This window comes from Euprymna scolopes, chromosome 6 (assembly GCF_053919585.1).
Source record: "Euprymna scolopes isolate OS-2025 chromosome 6, ASM5391958v1, whole genome shotgun sequence".
Classification (NCBI taxonomy): Eukaryota; Metazoa; Mollusca; class Cephalopoda; order Sepiida; family Sepiolidae; genus Euprymna; species Euprymna scolopes.
In genome coordinates, this window is record NC_136487.1 from 90,603,474 (window position 1) to 90,620,319 (window position 16,846).

The following is a 16,846-nucleotide window of genomic DNA, read 5'->3' on the forward strand; positions in this document are numbered from 1 at the left end:
CATTATAAAGTTGATTCTTCACTGAATCATCAAAACAAGCATTAAAAATACATGGAAATTTACAGCACTAAATGTATTTATTCATGTAAAGGCTACCGTAGTTTCTTTCAAACTATCATTAAATTTTGGATTTTTTAATTTTGCCACATGAAATTGAGATAAAAGATGGAATTATTTGAAATTCGGGTACTTATACAGGGTGACCAAAAAAAAAAAAAAAAAAAAACGGGCTCCAACTTTAATTAGGCCCCATTTCTTAGTGTTTTGTTTGAATGAAATGAAACTTTGGTCATAACTAGTTTATTATGTACAAAGCATCACATCAAAACACTAGGGTCTTTGGCCTTTTTTCTCTCCGTTGACTGTAAAATGCTCAGAAAAACAATTGAATGTCCTGTTTTTTGGGGGGGTCACCCTGTAGTATAACATTTTTGCATATTCTTATAGCAAATCATCCTAAATCTTATTTAGACGAAAAAAAAAAAAAAAAAATTGATTCAAAAACCTTTTAAAAAAAAAATATAAAAAGGTTACCTGAGACAAAAATGGCAGTAAATGGTGATTTTTTTTTTTAGGGGGGGGGGGGGGGGGTTTGAAGTTCTATTAAAAATAGTAGAGAAAGTTTTATATCATTCTGCTTTTTATATGATAAAATTCAGGCTATTATCTTTCTGGGAAAATAAAAAGTTGCTGAAGAATAAGATTTTAATTCGTTTAAAAAAAAAAAAAAAAAAAAAAAATACTTGGTTTTTCTCCCATTTTTTGGCTGTGCCTAAAGTGATAGCAAGAACTTTCCCTATACTATACAAAAATATTTGTGAAAATGTTATACTAACCAACCTGAAATCACCCCTCCACCTTCAAACCAAGATTAAAATTAGTTTGTTAAAGTTACATTAAAAAAGATATGCCTACCTTGTGGTGTAGCTATAGTGGTATCCATTGGTTGAGGAGGGCTCTGACCACTTTGCTGCATGCCGGTGTTCCCTTGATGCATATTCATATTATTGGCCATATTGTTCTGAGATGTATCATCATGCTGCTGATAGGCTGGGGGTGGGGTGTCAGCTGGAAAACAAAAATTGCACAGAAATCGTTTCGGTGATAGAAGCAATCAGAAGAAAAAGAACTGCAGCAAAAGTTTTTTTGGTTTAATATTAAAAACTAGTTGCAGCCCCCATTTATGTAAGATTATAATTAGGATCTTAAAAATTATATCCATTTCTTCAGTACAGGATTACACGAGTGTGACGCGTCACATTTTAAGGTGAAATTATTCCCAAGACAGGTTTAATTTCACCATAAAAAGAACCATTTAAAAATTAACGTCTTTAAATATTTTTAACTTTGGACAACTTAAGAGACAAATAGATGATACTAGCTGGATACTTGGCATTGTCCGGTCATACAAGATGATTAAATGTTATTTTAATTTATGTTAATTGCGTATGTATTAAAGAATCAATCCTCTATTGAATATTATATATTACAAAAAATAACTTGCCCGGTAGACTAATTTGCTAAAAAAAAAAAAAAAAAAAAAAAAAAATATATGATATTGGGCTTGACGATGAATACTCTGGAAAAGTCACTTCTGATTAATGTTTAGTTTTAAAATATGCAAGAGAAAAAGAATGATTTGCGGCGATTTTAAAAATGGTACCTCTTATCGTAAATTGAACTCATTAATAAGAAAAATTTTTGAATAAAATGGTAAGCTTGACCAGGGAGATTATTTGATCCATATCTACCAGTGAGTTATACCTCCCGATGTCAATTTTTTTTTTTTAAAGAAATAATTTGCTAAGATTTTATTATCTCCCTTGCTGGTGTAACGTATAAAAATATCCTTGTAAAAATTCTTTTTTACCAACAAGAAAAAACTTTAGGATCAGATTTTTTTGATTTTTATCGGATTAATTTCTGTACAAAAGCATATGTAAGAACACTGTCAGACATAAATTACCTTTGTATAAATTTGCAAAGGATAAGCTCAGCCGTTTGGGAAACTATAAGGAAAGAACTCGCATACAAAGTGACATATATATAATAGGAGAAATATAACTTTAAATGAGAAAATAATCAACAGGAAAATTTCAATATACTATCAGACAAAAGTAGGTATTTACACCAAAAATTATAAAAAATTATAGAGTAGAATTTTAATAAAAAATATAAACCAGTTTTAGCATATATTTTCTATCACCTTCATTTCTATCACTGTCCTGTTTTCTCTCTGTTCACGTTTCTGTCTCTTCTCTCTCTCTCCTCTCTTTCCGAATAAATATTTACAATTTCCTGCTAACTTCCTATGCTTAAAAGGATTTAGTCAGATTTATTTTGAAAAATATTTTATTAAATGAGATTCACCCATAATTCTTCGACTCACAGGTTATGATCTATTTTAATGGATGATGTCATTCCTTAAGATGTCAAAGAATCTTTCCAGTATCTTCAATAAAGTGATGGAAGAATACAACATTCTTTATATATTAGTTTTAACAAAAGCCTCTAACCAAATTAAAGCCACATAAAATGATTGAAACTGCCAATAAAATTTATTATATTTTTCAATAAATAGACATCTTTCCATTGTATGGACACCCGGAATCTCCATATCATCATACCATCTTCAGGCAGAACATATACTACCCTTGGATCCTAGTCAGAAGATCAAGGAGGTATATTTTAGTTTCACATACAACCCAAAAGCGACATAATTTTTACATTGTGTCTTCGGTGATTGTGAGACCCTATTTATTAAAAAGGGACGACAGAAGGTGATAACCTAATACTAAGATTAAATTAGTATATAGATACGCTAATTTAATGTTTGTAGTATGTTATCACCTATGCTCCTTTTTAATAAATAGGATCTCCTGATCAAATAATTTATAATCTGGAAACGATGACACACGTACATACGCATGTTAAAATGTATTATGGTATTAATATAGAGATGTTATCTTTACACATTTGAAATTTAGCATTAAAAATATTTTTAAAGCTTTGTTTAAAAAAAAAAAAAAAAAATTTGTCAGACTTTTTGTTTCTATATATCAAAAGTTGAATCCCTCCATAAAATCGTAATTCTTTATTCAAATATCAAGTACAGTTTCAGTCTTGTACAAAAAAGTTTAGTAAAATGTATATTTGACCCATTTTTCTACTCAACTAGGCTTTGAGCTATATTTACACATTAAAAATAAAGAAATTTTTACGGATGTATTAAGGCAAAAAATCAAAAAACATTACATTAATCTGCATGTCAACGTGAATCATAAGTTTCAATGTTAGTTGCTAAAAAAAAAAAAAAAAAAAAAAAAAAAACTTATATGAACAATCAAAGTTGTTCTTCTGTATTGTTTCTGCACAAATTTGTGATAGCATGAGATTTTCACCTATGTTTAAGACTAAATGTTATGAATTCCATACATAAAATCTTGCTTTTAATAAACTATTGTATTGAAGGATAAATAAAGAGATAGGTTAGTTTAAAAGTTAATTTCTAAAAGCCATTCAATGCATGCCAGCAGGTAAAACTGATATTAAACCAATGATATTTACAGAAAGTTTTGCTGGCAGCAATTATTTTTACATTACAAGAGTAATATTTTTAAATAGCAGTGAACCTGACAGGCATGATTTCAAAAATATTAGATTATACAGATTGAAAACATTTAAATTTCAACAGACTCCCGCTAATTATAAATATGTTAGGCCTATATTTTGATTTCAGGTGTTTTACTTCACTGCACGTGTATTCTCATAACAAATTAGGCACTAGTAAATGTAATGTTAAGAATTATAAGTTTTGTGGAAATAAAAACAAATGATCTTTCTATAATTTTCATAAATCCTTCAGGCATTTTATATTCTATCAAATTCACACTTTCTAAAGAGAATTGATTGAATTTTGAAATCAGTTTCAAAAACATTTTGCAATTATGAAATTCAATAAAACTAGCTTGCAATGTTTTTTTCACCCTCTTTTACAATTATCATATTGTTATTAAAAATCAACTTTTTGTTAATGCAACAATTGACAATGTCTTGTGCAGGTGTGATTTTTTTTAATATTAATTTATTCAGGGGGCATACACAAAAGAACAATGAATGCAGTCAGGAGAGAGAATGAAAATCAATAAAAATTGTACATTCATTTATACACGGCATTAATAGAAATCTTTTTGAAAATTAGATAAAAACTAGTAAATAAATTCATATATAAGTTAGGTATGTGTATATGTTTATGTATTTGTATGTATACGATTCACTATGAATTTTCAAAAACAATTGGGAGGCATATGATGGAGGAGAATAACAGTTATATTTAGCTCCATTTAGTTTTATGCAAAGTAAGTACAAAGAGGATGGAAACCCTCCATGAAAATTCAGATTTCTTAGATTTTTGTTAAATTTTTTTACAATAGATATTAGAAATCAAGAAATATTCTCCATAAATATCTTTAGTTTCTTTGGAGTATTTTAAGATTTTTAGAGAGTATAATATCGTGGCCTTCGTTATAAAGATGGCCGGCCAGCTGAAAAAAATGACGTCATCGCCGAGGTCCCAACAAGCAAGATATGTGGAACTCTTAGACTGTCAATAATGAACAGTAATTTTTACAGACAGCGTTACAAAACTTCAAAATTGGATTGAAATAAAGAAAGAACACGATGATTTATACTGAAACTCATCTAATATTAATAATAAAAAAATAATAAAACACAAGTTGTTTTAAGTATTATAAGCAATTGAATATTTTGTTGTATTATAGATTTTAAAGATTAGATAGAATGCGTTCTTTAATTACTTATAAATTACATTTTTAAAAAGTGAAGGAACACGATTTGATTTGTAGTAAACTTGAAGTTTATTTAATATAATTAAATGAAAATGTTATCAAAGGCAAGATAAGTTACTTTTCTACCAAACTGGACATATTTTTCGTGTTTTTATTCAATGTAACATGTTTATTCAGTTCGAAAACCATACAGTGTTTACCGATAGCAGTGTCAGAAATTTCGTGAAAATAGTGAATAATTCCACCCCATCTTTCCAAGCTTATAACTCCTCGAAAAATGTAATTCAAGCCCTAATTTTTTTTTCAATTAAAGGAGCAAGGACCAAGGTTTTATTGAAAAAAAAACAAAACAAAAAAAAAAACAATGTGTTTTTTTTTTTTAAAAAGGTTTTAAACTTCGGACTTTACAGGTAAATTTCTAAAAAAGGCTTTTTTTTTTTTTTTTTTTTTTAAATTTGAATATATTATTTATTGACCTTTTCTCTTCAATTTGTGATATATAAAACTCCGACATAAATTAATTATTTACTTTTTAAGAGAAAGTTAAAAATGGGTGACAATGGGGGGGGGGGGGGGGGGGGGCGTGAATTAAAAAAAAAACGTTTGTCTAAAATATTATATTCGGTTTATTGGAAAGAACATAAAATTTCACATTGACCCTGAAAATATCGTAAAAATAGAATCAACAGAAAAATTTTGATAGATTTTTAAAGTTTAAAAATTGAAAAATATTGAGTTCGGAAAATTCATTACTGTTTTTAAAAATACTATTAAAAAACCACCGAATATATATCAAGTTATCACTGTAACTTATATTGAGCAAATTTCTAAGAGTATTTTGTCTAGTTTATTATTTATTACACCTTTTTCCGAACTTACCGTGTTAAAGAGAGAGTCGGCCGCCATTTTAAATTTTCCAATACATCGGTAAACACTATGTTTTTCGAGCTGAATAAATATGTTACATTGAATAAAAACACAAAAAATATATCCAGTTAGGTAGAAAAGTAACTTATCTTGCCTTTGATAACATTTATTTGTTTGACATTTATTTTTTGACAACTTTTTCGAATCTATGTGTACAGTAATACAAACCCGGAAATTTCAAGATGGCGTCTGACTCCCTCTTTAACACGGTAAGTTTGGGAAAAGGTGTTATAAATAAAAAACTGGTTAAAATACTGTAAAAAAAAAACTCGCTCAATATATGTTACCGTGACATAGCTTGACATATATTTTTTCTAGTTTTTTTATTTATAACACCTTGTTTTTGGAGCTGAATAAATATGTTACATTGAATAAAAACACGAAAAATATATCTAGTTTGGTAGAAAAGTAACTTATCTTGCCTTTGATAACATTTATTTGTCATATATTTGTTTTTTGACAACTTTTTCGAATCTGTGTACAGTAATACAAACCCGAAATGAACGCGCGTTTTTTTTTTTTTTTTTTTTTTACTTTTAAGTTTCATATATATATATATATATATATATATATATAAGTATTTTTAAATTTTATCTTTCTAGCTTTAAAAAAAAGTTTAAAAATGTTATCAGCCGGCATAATTTATTTTTAAATATTGAAAATTTCAGGAAAATTAATTTTTGCTAAATTTTTAAAACGTGTCAACAGCTTAAAAAAATCGTCTCTTCAAAAGAGTCGATGTTGTCTCGCATTTTCATTAGTTTTGTATGCTGTAAAATTTTTTTTTTTTAATATTAGCAATTTATTTGACGCTTCTTTTGAATGGTAAAAAACTTAGGATGATAATATTGAATTAAATTATAGTTACATCGTGTTAAATACAGGGGGGAGCACGTTAAAACTTACTTTGTTGAATGGAGATATCCACGAGTTGATACCGGTGTTTACCGGTGTAAAGAAACAACTAATGGACTACCCGTGATGACGTCAGCAGATTAAATTATTTTTGCCCACCGGTCATCTTGTCTTTTAAGACGGTCTTGATAATATAGTCACAAACTCCCATATGAATATTTAAATATTTCAAATTTGAATCAAGTTTTATCAATAGTCATTAGACACCAATTAAGCAATGTTCCTCGAATTTCAATTTCTTAAAATCTCAAAAGTTTAAGCCTTAAATTTTAAATTTTTGGACTCAAAATCAGATCATGGATTTTGATTACAACTGAAATAAGAAACAGAGACATATGGTTTAGCAACATTCTATTTTGATTTTAACCTTTGTAAGGGGGGACATAAAAGTGGTGCAAAATCTGTTCCATTCAGGCATTATTCTAGTGTGTGTGTGTGTGTGTGTGTGTGTGTATATATATATATATATATATATATATATATACATACAAGAGAATAGATGTGATTTTTTTTATATACATCATAGGTTACTTAGATGGGTTACTTAGTAGACCAGTGGTACTAGTGGCCCCAGATGCTTCTTGTTTCTAGCTCTATCTGGCTCTGATAATTATCGTCTTGGGACACCATTGGAGCATGGGGTACTATATATTACTACTGCAAGTGCACAATATAGGTTCCCATCTTATTTCCTTAGAGAACTTGACCTAATGGTCAGTAGTAGCTGATGCAGTAATACAGCTGTGTGCTTAAAGTCAAGGGTATGCATGAACTATCGGCATGTGGATACGTTCTGATGGACAGTTTCCCATTCAGGTAGCTATACCTGTTAATAGAAAAAACATCCAGCCCCCCCCTTAAAAAAAAAAAAAAAAAAAAAAAAAAAACTGCTCCAGAATCACATGGCAGTCAGTGAAAAGTTTAATATTGAACCGGAGACAACAGACTAAGCAGTGGCAGATGGACACAGTCAATAGCACAGTCAGATTTAGCATCAAACACCTGTCAACGGGGAACATAGATGATAAACCAGTTTGGTTTGGTTTTACAGTATATCAATTGTTTTCAGGTCATTTAATTCCAAATTCGGTCATTTTGGTAGAAGTTTTTTTTATATCTTCAAATATTTAATCAGGTCGCTTGGTTTGGTTGACCTGTTCTATGGCATATCAACCCCCCCCCCCTATTCAACGCAAAATCTAGTCATTTTGGGGGAAAATCTTCACACTTCAAACTTGTTACATTTTCATATATTACTTCATGGTGTTTGGTTTGCTTGAATATGATAGAGTTTTTTTTTTGGGGGGGGGGGGCGACAATAACATCAATGTTTGTTGCATTTTATGTCATGAGGCCAGTATCTTCAGACTGTCTGATTTGGTAGCATCGGATGATAAACCTGAATAGTGAGCAAGTAATCAAAATATATAACATCTACTGTGAACAATTTATTGTATGCAATCAGTTGCAAACAAGTTTCATTTTGAGTGCGTGTGTGGGGGGGGGGGTTACTTACCCCTAACCCAAACCATATTAGTGAATAATAGAACCAATCTGAGAATTTAAACTGTATCAGATTCAGAATGTGATCTCTACTTAAGTGAAAAATAACTGCGAATACAAATAATGGCAAATAGATGTTTTGAATGCACTTTTGTGTTATTTATATATTTAAAAGCTGAAGAAATGAAAAGAACTTTCTCATAACTTGAAGTGACTTTTTTTTTTATTTATTAAAATCAAAATGCAATAATGTAAAGTACTTTAACTTTTTTAAAAGTTCTATTTATAAAAATTATTTAACTACAAAGTTAAATTCAAATAAATTTCTACCTCAAATAATTCAGCCATTTAATAGTTAAAAAAGAATTATGACTCCTTTGAAATTTGTAGAGAATTTGGAAGCAGTTAAACTGTCTGATATACAGTTATTACTAGCTTTAAGATTCTAAGGAAATCCTCATGATTTGAGAGATTGAAAGTTTTGGAAGCTATTTACATACAAATGCCTGAGCCAAATTTGGTAGGTACAGATATAAGTTTAAACATTTTTTTAAGCATTATTCAATTATTTAAATCAAGTTGCGAAATATAAAAATAAAACAAATGAAAACTGATTAGGAATTTTAAACATTAAATATTTGAAGATCATTATTTGATAGATAAGTATGGGACTATATTAGTAAACGGTGTACAAGGAGCTTAGAGGAAATAAAAATATAGAAACCAAATTGAAAAAATTGTTACTCCCCCCGCCCCACACACAAAAAATATTTTAGGATGCACATCTTCTGGAAGAATTTTTATTATTTATAAAAAACAGTTTAAATTTATTATTTATTTGTTAATAACTGTGTTACTTTGTAATATTAGGTTTGGTTCATAATAATTAAAATATTGTAAAAATAAAAAGTTTTGAGTATTTGTTATATTTTCAAAAGAAAATTTTAATTTTCAAAAACAGTTTGATTTCGTGTTAATTAAAATGCTGAAAATTAAGTATTTGCAGAAAAAAGTCCACTTAAAATCTAGGTGGGGAATTTTTGGTGATTAACACTGATTCAAAATTGCAGATTTAAGATGCCTTTCTATTATGTGAAAACTAATGTGATATATAAACTAGAAGGTTGTTTTTTTTTTTGTTTTTTTTTTTTTTTTTAAATCCATCAATGGTATAGGAGAAAACCTTTTACAAAAAAAAACAAAAAAAACTAAGATCTTACATTCCTTCTTTTACTTAATGTTATTTTGCAAACTACCATCCTCTTAAAAGTATAGTTAAAAAAAAAGTACTGTCATAAAAATCCATTTTTTTTTTTTTTAATTTTTTTTTTTATTTATTACATTTTCACCTCAAACAAGGCAAATTGCCACTGTGGTGTAGGAGGCTACTATCAGGGTCACCAACTACTGGGGTACTATTTTGGGATTTGTCCAGCAAGATGTCGGCTCACGTTACACTTTAACTTCTGCATGTCAGTACAGTTGGGGAAGCAGGGACCTGGAATGGAATTCCAGAGTCTAGCGGTTCTGGGGAAGAAACTACTGGAGTAGAAAGATCTACATCTAGGGATCTCTACTGTGTGGAGGTGGGATTTAGCTGCCTGTCAGGTTTGTCGAGGGTGTCTACGTCGTGGGGGCACAAGTGTCTGCAGTTCGTCAGAGCATTCATCATTAAAATACTTGTAGAACAGGCAGAGGGATGCAACGTTTCGTCGATGGGACAGAGGCTGAAGCTTAGATGCCAGTTCAGAGCCTATCAGATTGGCGACTCTCTTTTGAACCTTGTTTAGGAGTGAGAGACTAGCAGCAGATGCACCAGCCCAAATGTGACAGCAATACTCCATACATGGGTGAATGATGGCCTTATAGAGGTACAGGATACTTTCAGGTGTCAGTAGTTTTCTAGCACAGTAGAGAGAGCCTACCTTTTTCGCAGCGGCCCTGGCAATGTTTTCAATATAATTGAAAATAATTTAAAATGTTTCCTGTGAACGTTAAGCCAAGCAGTTTGAAAGATGTACTCTCAGACAGGGAGTCACTGGTCATTGCTATTGGTGCCAGAGAAGGTTTCTTGTAATTATTGAAGGAAACCAGCTTAGTCTTGGCAGCATTGAATATGACCACCCATTTTTGTCCCCATTCCACTACAGATTGGAGGTCATCCTCTAGTGTTTTTGCCATTACTTTAGTTATGTGTTCATTTGTTTTCCTGTCGTGCCTGTTATAGAGTGTGGTGTCATCAGCATATATACCCATCTCAGAGGCAGTTTTGTCAGGGAAGTCATTAATAAATATTAGGAACAATAGAGGTCCAAGGGTAGACCCTTAAGGCACTCCCGCATTTATATCACTGTTTAGATGTACGACCGTGGAGGACAACCTGGATTTTTCTCTTATCTAAGAAGGATTTAATTATGTTAAGTATTCTACCAGTGATACTGTATGATTTAATTTTCCTGAGGAGAACCTCATTCCATACCCTGTCAAAAGCCTTAGATATATCTAGAGCTACCGCTCTGCCGTCCCCTGCTTTGTCCAGTGAATGGTATATACGTCCAGAGATTACAGCGAGGATGCCTGCTGTGGAACGGGCTTGTCTAAATCTATATTGTTTGTCAATCAGAAGTTTAGCATCTGTGAGGTGACGGACTAGAGCATGGTTAATTATGGTCTCAAATATTTTGGCGACAAGTGGGAAGAGGCTAATGGACCGTAATTTGATGAGTCAGTTCTTTCGCCAGAATTCTTGAATACTGGTACTACAGAAGCAGTTTTATAACAGCCCGGAAAACATGATTCATTAAGGCATTTGTTGTAGAGTTTGGAGAGAACTGGAGCTACTTCGGCTGAGCACTTTTTTAATTGCACAGCTGGGATGAGATCAGGTCCACATGCTTTTGAAGTGTCAAGGTTTTTTATGATAGCATGTACCTGAGCAGGGGTGATTTTTAGATCGTCTAGCGTGGCGTCTGTCCGCAAAGGAAAGTCAGGAAGGGGGTGGTTGGAAAGATCCAGTGTGGAGTTTGAGACAAACCGGCTGGCAAGCATATTAGCCTTGTCGGTTGCTGAGCAAACAACCTCGTGATTGTTGGTTAATGGAGGAATTGTTGATTGCCCATTATTTACTAAACTGTTGTAGATTTTCCAGAAGTCATGTGTTCCTAATTTTTGTGCTTCGATGCGTTTTTTAGTGGTTTCAGTAAATTCTCTATTAGCTGTCGCTATTTCTTAACGTTACTTCTAGCTTCTATATACTTATGTCTGTTTGAACTGAACCTATGTCGGTTACATCTGCGGTATGCATGCTGCCTTTGAGCAATGGCAGTTGCGCAAGTAGAAGTAAACCATTGGGGAGAGTGGGGCTTGCTATAAAATTTCCGCATGGGAACATGTGCTTCAATTGCTGTTTTGAACCATTCAGTGGTCTCATTTGCGCACTGTTCAGCAGGAAGAGAAAAAATATTTCTCCATGGGGCATCTCTGATAAGATCTCTGATGGCTTCTCAGTCAGCCTTTTTATAATATCTCGTTGTTTTGAGCACTGGCTCTTCAGTTTTGGGTCTAGAGTTTAGCGCGATTTCGACCATTATCACTGCATGATCAGCATTCCCGAGTGGGCTGTCAGCATTTGTTATACACTCCTTTACTTCATAGTGAAATTTATATAGCAATTATAGGCTACTGAAACAAATATTGATCAATTTTTTTCTTTTTAAATATCTAACACTATATAATGTTTATGATAGTTCACTGTCATTTATACATATTGTATAAATAAATACTATCCCCATAATAGGCTCATAAATAAAATAAGCCTCGGTCTACTATTGCCATATATAGGTGGCGGGTCTTTAAGGGTCAACATTTTCCATGAGAACAACTACTACAAGAAATGACATCAGACAAAATAGGAAAAAAAAGCGAAAAGCTAGGAGTCTCAATGGAATCAAACACAAACTTAAGAATCAATAAATGAAAATGGATAAGGCCCCAAATTTGCATTTTCAATTTTTCTTCTCCTTACTACTAGTAAATGTCAGAAATATCAACAGTCTATATAAAAATTCTTCTTCCTCCAAATTTCTTCCTTTTTTTTTTTTTTTTTTTTTTTTTGTTATTGATTGGGCCCTGGCTTTAATTTCAGACTGAGGAGTTGTCAATTCAAGAGGATCACTGTGGGCAAACATTAAAAGAATACAAGGTATGATTTTATTTTATACAGAACGATTGCATTGCTGTGATATGGAGTGATAAATTGTCTTTCATTATTTTCATACTTTTGCTGAAGCAATATTGAACTTTGCCCTTTCACCAAGTGAAAACAGGCAGTCAATCAATGTCATGATTAACAGTTTCTTGTAATCCCATTCAGGGTAAAGTCAAATACTATTTCTCCTACCTTCATGAAATCCCACACCCCATCTCCACCTATTTATGAATGAGAAGCTAAGTAATACTGATGTATGAGGAAATGTACTTTCATGAATGAGGACCCCCCCCCCACTCGTTTTTATGCTATCATCACTGATATCATCAGCTGCTTTTGGACCGCTCACATCTCATGTAATGGTCCTTTTGGTGTTCTCTAGTTTGAACACTTTTATATAGATCAATATTTAAGAGTTACTTCAATTTCAGTGATCTTATACAAAAATTGGTTTCATTTAATAAGAACGCAGACTAAAAAAAGTTAAGATGCAATTGAAGAATACCTGGAAGTCCAAAAGGACTGCTTGGAGCAGAACTGGCCGGAGAATGTTGGGTCTGTTGATGTTGCTGTTGGTTAATAAATGGATAGGTAACATTCTGAGGCATTGCGGATTCTTGTATTTGATGAAATGGTGCCATCTGGTGTGAGGGACCAATCTGGTGAGGACCATGATTACTAGCTGGGAACTCACTATATCGAGGGACTAGGACTGGTGGAAGAACTGAAAAGAGAGAAAAACAAGGTGAAGTTATCAAAGAATTAAGATTAGAAAATTTTTAAATATATATCTATAGCCAAGTTACTAGTTCTTCAATTTACACATAAAACTTTCAGATTTTAAAACCTGAAGACCTATTCCACAAGTATTACTCAAAAGAAAAATTTAAATGTGATGTCATGTTACACACTAGATAAACTAAATGGCCTGACAGAAAAATAGATTATGTGACATGAATACTCTGTATCTGTCATGAAAATGATTTCAGCAATCCTACTTGTATTTAAAGCTTCCATGAGGATAGATTTAGTTATTTTGTGGAGGATAACAACATAATAGAACTGAATCTGTTCTACCTTTTAACATTTTATGGTATTATGAGGTTACATGAATCAGCCATTTTGGATCAAATTCATGTTGAAAACGTTTCTACTGCTTCTGTAAAGTCTTTTATCACCTTTGTTGATCCCATGATTTTTTTTTTTTTGTGAGGATTCTGTATAAAGACTCCTGCAAACCCTCCACACAGTTCTATAGTTTCACAGGCACAATAAATTTTTCGTATTTTTCACATTTCCTCTTTAATGATGATGATAATAATAATGAGTGAATGAAATGAGTAGTGGGACAAGGGGGGGATGACAAATAAATATAAAAACATTTTGGAAAGGCTTTCCGTTGGACATGCCGAAAAGCGAGTATCAATTCATCTTGTAGAGACCATCTTGATTCTTTTACGATTGTTTAAAACATTAGTACTCATGTGGAGTATTATTTTTATCTAATTTAGATAATGTACAAAGTATCAATGTTGGCACAATGAGTTACAGATTGTCTAGTATTTGTTTAAAAAGAGTTTATTTAAAAAAAAAATAAACACACACACAAAACATTGCAATCAGTACTATATACATGCAGCTAGGAGCTGTATGTTAATTTCATATTCCCTAGAAACTTCCTCAAAAAGGTCTATATTGTCTTCATCAGATCTTGCTACACTTTAAAAAAAAAAAAAAAAAAAAAAATCTCAACTTTATAGGCATTTTTGGACAAAAACTAACAAACGAAATGTCAACATTTATCACCATCATATGCTTTTGGTATTTAAGATGTTCAGAGTTTCCCAGACTCAACAGTGGGCAACACCAGGCAACATTTCAAGCCTGCTTTCCATGCAGTCTGATTAAACTTTTTTTATTTTCAACGGGAAATAAATTCTCAGGTTTTTAAAAATTATGCACATTTTTAAGAGGATCTTTGTAGGCAGAGAAGACTTGACACTTGGACTTTGGGTTAATGATAGGGCTAGAGGCAATTACGTGTGAACACCCTGAAAACTTGGCAGAAAGAAGAAAAATTTTTTTTAGAGTGGGAGATTAGTTTCGCATATAAATTTAATGTAAAATAATTCACCATTTCCAGACCATTCTAGCATTTTAGAGCAATTTATTTTTTTTACGAGCAAAACCCATGTACCAGTGTTGCTGAGTGGAAATGGCACAAAACCAGACCAAATTTTATTGAAAGAACTCCACCCATTCCAAAACAAATTAAACTATGATTTTCTAGCGCATTATCATACACCGAGCTAATTTTGTTGTTTCATGAAGTGGTCGGTAAGTTCTAGCCAATAAAAAGCAACATTAAAAAAGCAAATTAATTAATGCCTTAAAAAAAAAAAAAAAAAAAAAAAAGTGCTTCCACCCCCTCCCCCATAATGGAAAGTAAAGAATAAAGAATGTTGAAAAGTATATTAGTTAATTATTTTAATAAGTTTGCATATGTACATAGCCTTCCCCCACCCCCATAAAGTAAAGTAATGAATAACGAATGTTTATGAAGACATATTTTAATCAATCATGAAACCATTGGTTTAGGTGTTTTTTTGCAAGGAAGAAAAAAAAAGCTATAGATTGAGGTAATTTAGTTTTGTTTGTATGAACTGATTGGTAACGACCTAGAATGGAAACTCATACAGCCAAGTTAATAGCCTATGTAAGGATGAAAAATAAAATTGTTTTGCAAAAAAGTATTGCATGCCCTCCCTCCACTCCAGCATAAAATGTTTTCAAAAAATATAATCCATCCTAAAATCATTGTTTTCTTTTTGTCTTTCAATGAATGATAATTCCTTGTAGACAGTTATTTTACTTTTGTTTTTATGAATTGGTTAATAAGAAATAAATATTTGCTAATAAAAAGAAATTCTAAAAAGCATGTTAAACAATCCTAAAACCATTGGTTTTCATGTTTTTCAATGAAGGAGAGTTTTTTTTGTTTTTTTTTCTAGTAATGTACAAGTTCAGAAATGAATCCCCGCTAATAGAAATAAATGTTGAAAAGCATGTTAAGCAATCGTATAACCATTGTATTTCAATGAAGGAGAAATCCTTATAGACTGAAGTATTTTTGTTTTGTTTTTCTGAATTGGTCTATAAGTTAAGAAATGCAGTTCTTTCAAAAATAAGAAATGTCGAAAAGCATGTTCAGCAAATCTAAAAGCATTGCACACGGTTGACTAATGCGTTACTCAGTTCGACAATTTCTTAAAAATGTGGAAGTTCTAAACAAATCTAAAAGAATCGGACAAAAGTATAAATATTTCATTGTGCACCAGATTGTTTTTATTTACTATTGTATTTATGTCATTTATCATATGCTGATTTCTTTTTAAATTAGTCAGGCATGTGGCAAAACTTAATATAGTAAAAAGAAAATCAGCATTGCAAATATGTAACGTCCCCAAAACGTTACAAATTTAGTGTATTGATAATAAAGAAAAAAAAAAAAACTAATTTCTTGTACTTTATTAGTTATATCATGTCATCAATTCACGATATGTGACAGCGTGGGGATATCAAGGTAAATAGGATTTATTCCCCTCCTCTATAAGCTCATAGTTTCTAACCAAGTAAAAGCTAGTTTTCTAACTGTCCGTTCAAAGAACGTTTGTATCTTTTTCAATTATAACAATAATAAAAAAAGTAAATGAAACAGTAATTGAGTCAGACTTTATATACTCGAGGAAAGCAAATTTCTTGTACAATATATTTTGAAGGAGAACAAGGGTAAATAGTAGTAGTAGTAATAAAATTAAAACAACTAATAGTATTAATACTATCATTGGCAATAGCATTAACTGGTGATGGTGTGTTTAGCTATGTATAAATGACACAAACTGATACATAACTTGTTTAGCATTCAATGTTAGTACTGAAACTAACAAAATTATTTTTCTGTCCTTACAAGCTTTGGTAAAATAGTAAATAAAAGTACAAACAAAGCAATAAATCAGTGTCTTCATAAGTAATTCAGCTATTCTCAGACTTAATACTTGAGAAAAGAGAATAGTGTTAAGTTATATTTCAAAGAATAACAAGGGTAACTAAATGTAGTAGTATAGCAATAGTATTACCACAATCAAAAGCAGTGTCACTGGCAATAGCAGTAGCCAGTGATGGTTTGTTTATGTACAAATGACAAATATACAATTGTTGTTTAGTGTCCAATGTTAGTAATGACATCTAAAAAGGAAATGTACGTTTCTGTCCTTACAGGCCTCCATAACTGAACAACGCGGAAGGGGGATTTTGTGTTGTAAATTATGAACCCTTAGTCAGGACAGTGACTGGTTCTAATGTGATGTTTTAATGTGAACTGGAGATTGGCATCAATTATTGCAAGTGTTGAACTTAAGTCTAGTATGTTGTAAACCACTGAAAATGGAAAGGCGAGTAATTGTAAATATGCAACAACATTTTGTTT

The 16,846-nt window shown here is 31.4% G+C and overlaps 1 protein-coding gene across 3 annotated transcripts in view; it reads right to left on the bottom strand.

The window, feature by feature from the left end:
- The window catches only part of LOC145277775 (protein mothers against dpp-like), a 118,975-nt gene that overhangs the window by 24,923 nt on the left and 77,206 nt on the right, over nucleotides 1-16,846 (bottom strand). For 2 of the 3 annotated variants that reach the window (XM_080129523.1, XM_080129524.1), the window contains exons 3-4: nucleotides 12,866-13,084; nucleotides 916-1,068 (exon numbers count right to left, since the gene is read on the bottom strand). In XM_080129523.1, the coding sequence (XP_079985649.1) occupies nucleotides 916-1,068; nucleotides 12,866-13,084 (372 nt within the window). Of the gene's footprint in view, nucleotides 1-912; nucleotides 1,069-12,865; nucleotides 13,085-16,846 lie in introns of all 3 variants that reach the window. The other variant, XM_080129525.1, reaches the window with a different exon arrangement.